This window comes from Limulus polyphemus, unplaced genomic scaffold, assembly GCF_000517525.1.
Source record: "Limulus polyphemus unplaced genomic scaffold, Limulus_polyphemus-2.1.2 Scaffold2715, whole genome shotgun sequence".
In the NCBI taxonomy this organism is placed as follows: Eukaryota; Metazoa; Arthropoda; class Merostomata; order Xiphosura; family Limulidae; genus Limulus; species Limulus polyphemus.
In genome coordinates, this window is record NW_013668325.1 from 121,445 (window position 1) to 130,554 (window position 9,110).

The 9,110-nt window shown below is 31.9% G+C and overlaps 1 protein-coding gene and 1 long non-coding RNA gene across 2 annotated transcripts in view; one reads left to right on the top strand and one right to left on the bottom strand.

The window, feature by feature from the left end:
* Positions 1-6,228, top strand: part of LOC111087833 — a 15,473-nt gene extending 9,245 nt beyond the window's left edge. Inside the window, exon 2 of the long non-coding RNA XR_002612461.1 lies at positions 6,121-6,228. This is a non-coding gene — a long non-coding RNA (uncharacterized LOC111087833). The remainder of the gene's footprint in view (positions 1-6,120) is intronic.
* The window catches only part of LOC106467714 (programmed cell death protein 4-like), a 19,430-nt gene that overhangs the window by 1,339 nt on the left and 8,981 nt on the right, over positions 1-9,110 (bottom strand). The window contains exons 4-8 of the mRNA XM_022395904.1: positions 8,923-9,036; positions 6,149-6,370; positions 4,038-4,135; positions 3,482-3,596; positions 2,351-2,458 (exon numbers count right to left, since the gene is read on the bottom strand). Coding sequence (XP_022251612.1) covers positions 2,351-2,458; positions 3,482-3,596; positions 4,038-4,135; positions 6,149-6,370; positions 8,923-9,036 — 657 coding nt within the window. The remainder of the gene's footprint in view (positions 1-2,350; positions 2,459-3,481; positions 3,597-4,037; positions 4,136-6,148; positions 6,371-8,922; positions 9,037-9,110) is intronic.

The following is a 9,110-nucleotide window of genomic DNA, read 5'->3' on the forward strand; positions in this document are numbered from 1 at the left end:
ACAAAGTACATTTGGCTGATACAAGACCTGTCCATATTATAACACACACACACACAAGAAAAAATGTACCAAGATACTCTACATAAAAATAGATAACATAGGTTAGTTAAATTTTTTTAACATTTATACTAAATAATGTAGCTTAAATGTTCATTTGATTTTCTTTCTGGGTAGCATCAGAACATGTTAACTTTTTTGTTCCTGCTACTTGTGGGGATTTTTTATTATTATTATTTATGCTCAGATCTAGACTTGTATGGTTTTCGTTTAGTTATTATGGATAGGAATAGTGAAAAGCAAAAACAATGTGTGTGTAGGGTAAGATTAGTGCAGAGCAAGTTTTTTATTATAGTGGACTAAACTCTAATTTTAAAAGAACCCCAAAAGTGAATATGTGAAGTTCACACAGCTTGCTTGTTGCAGAAAATGTTTAATTCTGCTTTAGGAAGTGTTAAAGGATCAGAGTGAAAAATCAGATTAGGTGAGGAGTGAAGGTTCCTTTTGTAAGAGAAGGAAAGTACTGAATTTACTATGATGTCATTATGCACAAAAGGGGTTCAGGAAACAGGTATAAGTCAGGTTTAGATAACTGTTAAATAAATTTAAACCCCTGTCTGGGTAGGGAAAGAAAATATTCTGAAGTTTATTACAGTGAATTTCTAATTCAGTGTGTTGTAATCTGTTTGTGTGGTTGAGCACACAAGAAAACTAAAACAAGAATATGTTTACCAAATGGTGAAGTTCAGGATGTTGTAGAGAGCACAGATAGTTTAGTGGCAGGAGCTAAACATGATATTTTTGTAATGCATGTCAGAGATGGTTATGCTAGTAGTAGAAGTTTTAAGGAGTTACTAATCAGTTTAAAAAAAAAGCTTCGGGTATAGAAATTGTAGTTTCTCTTTCTGTAATTTGTTTTATGGAATAATAGCAGACACATAAGTTTGAGCAATGCCATACATTAGAAGTGACAGGTCCAATTAAACAGGTGGACTAGTAAGGTCTCTGAAAAAAGGATAAAGATTAGAGAATGATGTTTGGATATCCAATCTAAATTTAGACAGCTTGGGAAGTAGTGTTTAGGAATGCAGTAAATGGCTGTTACTGACTGTTAAAGATGTAGAAAAAAAAATTTGCTACTGGAAATCATGTCAAACATTTTAAAAGAAATTAGGCAATTAATTACACCGGAAGGAAATTCTCCATAGTTTTAAAAAAAACAAATGAGTAATATCAATGCTACATATTCTTCAAATCCTATATAAATATAAGTTTACTGTGGTGATCGAGCTATTTCTCTTAGTGGAGCAAAAAAGTTTGGGTTGTACTCGTATAAATATTGAACAAGTCTAACAAAATTATCAATTCTTTGTATAAGTGGCTGGAGTATTGTGTTCAGTCTTTGGCTCTTTACCTCAAGGAGGACATTGAATTGTTAGAAATGACTAAAAAAAAAGGCTATTAGAATGATACACCTCAGATGTAAAGTTTGTCTTTCATGTTAATATCTATGAAATTGTTTCCACCAAAAAAAGACATTAGATAAAAACTGAATGAACTGCTCAAGAGTGGTAAGGAAATTGATAATATTGGTGCATCATGATCATTCTTATTCAGTGAGATAGAACATGGGAGTAGAAATATAAATTTTGGCAGGGTAGGAGTCATCTTCAGCTTAGACAGTTTTACTTTCTAACAGTGTAGCTGACTTTTGGATTGTGTTGCCTTCAGATATAGTAGATGCAATAAATATAAATGAATACTTCATAAATATTTAAGTGAACAGGACTGGATTGTTTTGTTTTTATAATCTGGATAAGACAACAAGCTCCTTGTTGTCTCCTAAATTTTACTTCAGATTTAAAAACTTAGGGGTTCAAATTTAAATATTAAAAGCATGTTTGTTGAAGTTAAGCACAAACCTACAGAATGAGCTATCTGTGCTCTGCCCACCACAGGTATCAAAACCTGGTTTCTAGCATTGGAAGTCCACAGACATACTGCTGTACCACTCTGTGGAATATTAGAAGCAATAGGTTTAAGATTTTAAAACTTAGAAAAAGCCAGTACCTTAATAAAATTACTTTTCTGAGATTTATAAACTCAAGGAATGATGTGCTCTATGCTGTCAGTTTAGAAATTCTTTACACTTTTCGAAATGGTGTATTTAAGTGTTTTACACTCACAAAAAAGAAACCTATCATTCTATAGGTATTTGAAGAACTTGTAGCATTCCGCCACAATTTAATTCTTCGTATTGTTAGCCGACACTGGCCAGCTGTAGTACATAATTGAAAGGGAAATTTTTTTCACTGTGAATATTTAAGCACAAGCATGGGAATTAAAAAATTACCTCATAAACCAGTTCATGATGAAAGTGTGGAACTTCCAATTCTTGAAGACATCTCGTGGCTTCATTAATATCACCTGAAGATAAATACTCCTGCAACAACAACTGCATCTAGAAAAGTAATGTTGAACGGTAGTTATCATCACTTAAAGAAAAGTATTCCTGCATCATTGCCTTTAGTTATCATCACTTAAAGAAAAGCATTCCTGCGTCATCACCTTTAGTTATCATCACTTAAAGAAAAGCATTCCTGCGGTATCGCCTTTAGTTATCATCACTTAAAGAAAAGTATTCCTGCGTCATCGCCTTTAGTTATCATCACTTAAAGAAAAGTATTCCTGCGTCATCGCCTTTAGTTATCATCACTTAAAGAAAAGCATTCCTGCGTCATCACCTTTAGTTATCATCACTTAAAGAAAAGCATTCCTGCGTCATCACCTTTAGTTATCATCACTTAAAGAAAAGCATTCCTGCATCATCACCTTTAGTTATCATCACTTAAAGAAAAGTATTCCTGTGTCATTGCCTTAATCTACAGAGAGAACTAGTTATAACAACCTGAAGAAAAATAATCCTGTATTATTAACTGGATTATAAAATAAAACAGAGATAAGTATACACAAACAAACTGCTATTATACTCCATCCCCAGTGACGACCAGTTGACCATGGAAGCTAGTAAGGACTTTTTCATCTAGGCGTACTTAATTAATAGTACATTTTTTTAAGTCCAATGTTTTCTTTAATAACTGTTTTTGAAAATTAATGAATTCAAACTGTCTTGTTCATTCCTCAAACACATTTTGATCCTGTATAGAATCAAAAAGTAACTTTCAGGTTTGGAGGTTGCCATTGGAGTTGTTTACATAATATGGAGTAGTTTCATAGTTTGGGACAAAGTTTAATTGAGGTTCTAACAGTAGGAAAATACTATGTAATCCAAAATAGCTTAAATCCACAATAATGTAACAATACCAAATTTACATGGATACACGTTTCAACATGTGTCTTCTTCAGTCGAACCTTCTAGTCTGAATGTGTGTGTGTGTGTGGGGGGATATCAACTGAAAAAATAACATTACCACATTACATTGTTTCATATCATAAAAGGATGATTAACGTATTCATAAACAACCTTATTGATGAGGTACTGCACAGGTCGCATTCCCCCACCTTCTCCCCAGACATTATCCAATCGAACAAGGCCATGTTTCATGCTCAGAAGTGTCTCAGCATGTTCCAATGCTGCCCTAAAAATAAATAATATATATATATATACTCAGAGCAAAAAACTTTGTAATATATTTAAAATGTTTCTGTGATTGATTTCTCTTACCATCATGTGTATGCAGTACTTCAGATAAAAACTATTATATACGATTTAAATATTACAAAAACAAAAGTACTTGTGCCTTATTTATTAGAATCTTAAGAAACATTTAAAACTCTGAATACAATAATCACTAATCATTTCCCTGGCAATGTTCATAATAAAGCAAGTGGTTCACCATAAAAATTAAATGTTTATATAATCTAATCAGGTATCAAAATATTTAATTTGAGTGTTTTCTTTGAAATTAAGTTTGGTTTTTAACTATAACTCCTAAAAATGGACATTAATTACAAGCCAAGCGAAAACATGTTTAAGCCACTATTCTAATAACAACTTACATAGCGGCGAGAGACTTTACCTGGAGTATTCGTCTTCCAACTTGCCTCTGTATCCATGCACAAACTTTGGCGGGATGCAGTCATCAGCAACAGCTCGTGCAACAAAATTTCCTAGCATCTAAATACATTTCGACTAAATTATCAAACCGATATTATTGGACAATAAAACCAGATCTTTCTAAGATATGGTAAAAGAGCAAGCTTACTGAAACACAGATTATTTTAAGACCTAAAACATTTCATTTCTAAAAAATAAAACAATACACAAATCCTTATGCAAGGAGGCGAGATCAAAGTGTGTATGTCATGACTGTTAAGAGTTATGTTTAAAATTTCATAAAACTACTATACTATCATTGTGTATGAATAAACCTGGCATCAAAACGTAGTTAATAAATCAAATTTTAATATTATACGTTTTAAGTTCTTACTTTTATAACGAAACATAAAAAAAATCCTTAAGTCTCCCCCTCGTTTCATAGGTCTTCCCTTTCTCTAATTTATTTACCATCCCTCTGAGAAGTACAGAATTTAACATAAATTACTTATTATAATATAGATATTACTCAGGCAAAACACACTTCTTATATCCTTCAATCTATTTGTTTACAGAGCCATAAACTAGAAAAATCAGACCCACTTGCCATGCCTACCTGTCATGCCCTCTCTTTCACAAATTGTCAATAGTTCTCTGATGTTTTATAGTATCATACTTATAACCAATAGAAAGCCAAAGTTTTAATCTATCAAATGACATATTATGTTGTTTTCTGTAGGGAAAATTGTCTATTTTGCTTACAGTTCAAAAAATTTTCTCGTGTTATTCATTTCAACAAGTTCGGCTGAATTTTTAAAGGCTCTTATTGCATAGTTAGAAAGCCAGAAACATTATAAAAGAATTAGGATATTGTTTACTTCATGTGCATTATTATCCTGTATTCTTAAGTGCATTATTTAATTAAATAAAAATCATTTAGTGTACAAGTACCATCAAAATAAAAAAAGTAAGCTAAAGTTTCATTGACAGTCGACAGCAAAGAAACAGGAGGATCCAAGTATTACATTTCTTGTTTTTCATGCGTATTCTTTACATATTCTTATAAAAGTAACCGAAATGTAAATATTATCGATTAAATAAGATTCGTTAAGATAATGAATAATGATGTATGTTCGCGAGCACCTCAAGCATTACGTAATTCACTATGGTAATGTGAGCTGCAAGTTTGTCGAGCGATTTACAACTTGTGTGGCAGGATTATATGTAAGACACAGTTCGGAGAGCAATAAAATTAAGTATAAACAGATGTATACTATTATGAGTTATATGCTATTTAGGATAAACAACAGTAGTTTCATGTTACAATTTGAAGTCATTCTAGAAAGAAAAAAGGGTAATTTAGATTTATTTTGTATTTTTTGTGGTGGTTATGAGGTTGATTAAATTGACTAAATAGATGTAGAGTCAGGGTAGAGAAAGTAACAGATAGAGGAAAGTTCCACTGAAAAAAAATATTTCTAATCTCAATATCAAAATCACTTTGCACTTGCAGCAGTCAACATTCTGACTATATATATTCACAGACATGTTTTTAGTCAAAATACTTGTAATGTTTACCGAAAGCTTACTAAATTTTGTGAGGATACACTAGACATAAAAGTTATAGTATAGAAACTGATGGTTACTTTGAGGTTACGAACTTGGTCACTTCAACTGAGCCCATAGTATGAGGGTTAAATGATTTTTATACAAATTGAGGATATTATCACAACACTCAAGTTACCAGGTACAAATCAAACTTATTCTTTAACAGTTAAGCCTACTTTATTGTTTTTTATTGCACAAAAAATTTAAAAGAAATAACAGAGGATTTTAACTTTGAAGAACTCGTTTTACGTAGTTTTATTAGCACAGTAAATAACATTAAACATTAATCACCTACCAGACGTGATCACAGTAGACTGTAACAAACTTTGGCTCTTGTGTCAATTGATACACAGTATACTTAATTAGAAAAAAATTGCATTTTCAGAAACCTCTTGAATTATGCATTTTAGCAACAAAATGAATTAACACGTGTAATAAAACTATTTTACGTGTAACAGACTAATAAATGTTTTGCTGACAACTTACTGTCGGAGCATCGGGAATGTCAAGCACCAGGTCACCTAAGCTGTTGATGAGATTATCAAAGCCTTGTTCAATGTCCTCCTCAGCCATCACCCTTCCATACAAGTCTGACAGAAGAATAGAAGTCATTTCTCTTTGTGAAGGCTTCCTCTCCATGGCCAGGTTAATCATCATTTCTAAAAGTCGAGGTCGCAAGGAACCCAAGTTTAACTGCTGGAGAATCATCTATAAGAGTGTAATGCCACAAATAAATTTATCAGAAACTAATAATTTCAAAACAATATTAATATAATATCAAGGTACCGGTATTTTCTTATTTAACAATAAATATTTATGGTTTACTATGATGGTTATGTGTGTTTGTTATATCCTCATCATGCCTTTGAAAGACACATAAGGCTTTCAAACTCCAGTTTTAAGCGGCAGATGAGAATAGTGATACATTCCCCCCTAGTCGGGATGCCAGTCCATCACAAGTTAACCTCCAGCTAACAGCTAATACACACAGTTTCAAGCGGCAGATGAGAATAGTGATACATTCCCCCCTAGTCTGGATGCCAGTCCATCACAAGTTAACCTCCAGCTAACACACATCATACAGCTGTTAAAGAAGTTAACACACAAGATCACCTACCAAAGTTGTAATGTTTTCAAATGAGACTAAAAACTCGAGTGCTTTAGAATAGTTGAGAAAAAGAATAGTCAACCATTTGAAAGAGCTCGAGTTTTAGGTATCGTTTGAAAACACCATACTGGGTAGACTGGAATAAATGGTATAAAGTGTCTTGCTCAAGGAACCAGTAGCATGATGCGGGTCAACTTCGAACACCCAAAGATCCATCTACGAGTCCAAAGCCACTCTGCCCCTTGCATCAGAAATCAGAATTATGTTATAAAACATTTATAAAGTGGATCTGATATTAAAAAAATACAATGTAAAATATTTCAGCAATTATCTTTCAAAATATAATTGTAAAGGTGATCTCTGTTGGGAAGTTTTTGCATTGCTACGACTCTTTTAAAACAGATTTGAGTTGATATTAAACATGGATATTTCACATTAGCTAGGTCCAGTCCAAGCACAGTTAATGTGCATCAGCTGACTGGAAAGGTAACAGATGAAATTTAATAAAATGTTAATGTTTTAAAGTTTAAATATTCATTAAAAAATCATTTTAATTAACCATATAATCTCATAAAGTATAAAGCCTATTCTCTTGTCTTACCCTCAAATTATATATTTGTTTTATACTGTTCATTACCAATGGGGTCCAAATAATACACAGTTTCAATACTCGGTGTAAAGAACTGACCAAAACCTTGGGTGAAATCACTCATTTTCTAAGTAAGATACACAATGGATTTCAGTAATAATTCATGGAATTAACTGCAATATTGGTGGTACTTCAGACAATTTTTTGTGACCGATATGCTATTAAGAACCTTTTCACCAACAGTACAGACCCACAATCAATTTGGTGCACAAACAGCATTGGAAAATGAATTCATTGGTAATTCTAGAGTTAACTCGATAACATTCAGATTCGAAGATTCCACACTGGTGTCAGTTAACAAAACACCAAACAAAGAAAAATGCTTATAAACACAACTCATGCTCAAAATATAATCAGTAAAAGGCAACAATATAAAGTGATTAGGCTCTGTTAGAAGATTATCAAATACAAAAATATTTCAAGCCTAACCTTACAAAGACAAGGTAAGGTAAATATTTCTTTATCTCACGATAGCATTATTCATTAACTGAAATCATTTTAAAAGTTATACTAAATAAAGAAATCCCATGCCCACATAAATACAAAAAAATCTGGACATCAGATCAAAAGAGCCTAACCTTTAAAAAGGTTATTGTCTTATTTAATATCCAAAATAGTACCCACATAATAAGAAAATGCATTGTATATTTACAAAGATATATTTAAAAAATAAATTTGCAATTTTGGGATACTTTTCACAACTTCTACATCTGTTTCCTGAATGCGCGTCTTTGTCAGAGTTTGTTTTTATTTATTCTTCAACAACTGTTAGTTACGAACCAGTAAACAATTATTTTCCGTTGCTTGCTCTATATTTCTATTAATAAAATTCACACATATATTCCATAAAACCTAAAGCTAAATATCAGTTTGAAAAGATTAATGCACAACAGTCTCATAATCTTTATCAGAAGTTGGTACTGCGTAGATCTTGCTCACTTCGACAAATAATGATCAAAGTTATTAAGTTCATCAACACCTAACTATCTTGTAAATCCACTATAACTTGCATCGTTCTTTGTTTCTATTATCACGTTTACATGTTTCATAAATAACGATTAAGAAAAATAAATCAAAAAACATAAACAAACAGATTTTCTGAGTCTGTCAAATCTACACAAATATTTTGAATTAAATAACAAAAAAAAAACTGCTATTTCCTCACTCCATCAGCTTTCTCCTGTACTTGCTTTACACACACTAAAAGTATATAGAAAATATATTTTTCATTCATTAGCTTTCATATTAAGATTAAGAACTATCAATAAAAAATCTGTCTAAATCATACATTTATTTTTATGTTTGGTACAAAATTTCCTAAGTCCAATGTTCCGTGTATTCAGAAAAAACAAATCATGATTTTTCTCAAAATTATACAAAAAATATAAAAAACTTTTCAGCAAAGTACGGGAAACTGTAAAAATTCACTATTCCTATATCTTGCCGAAAGAAACATACTTAATGCTATGACATGTTAAAGCAGAATTTACTTCATAAACTTACAGCGACTTCATTTGTATCTCCGTGTTCAAAGTATTCGTGAAGAATGGAGTCTGCAGTTCGCTCAAAATCTTCCTCAGTCATTTCTGGAACAATTGCTTCAAACTCACAGCTGTCCTGTAATTATAATAATTACTACGTTTACTGCTGTCCTGTAATTATAATAATTACTACGTTTACTGCTGTCCTGC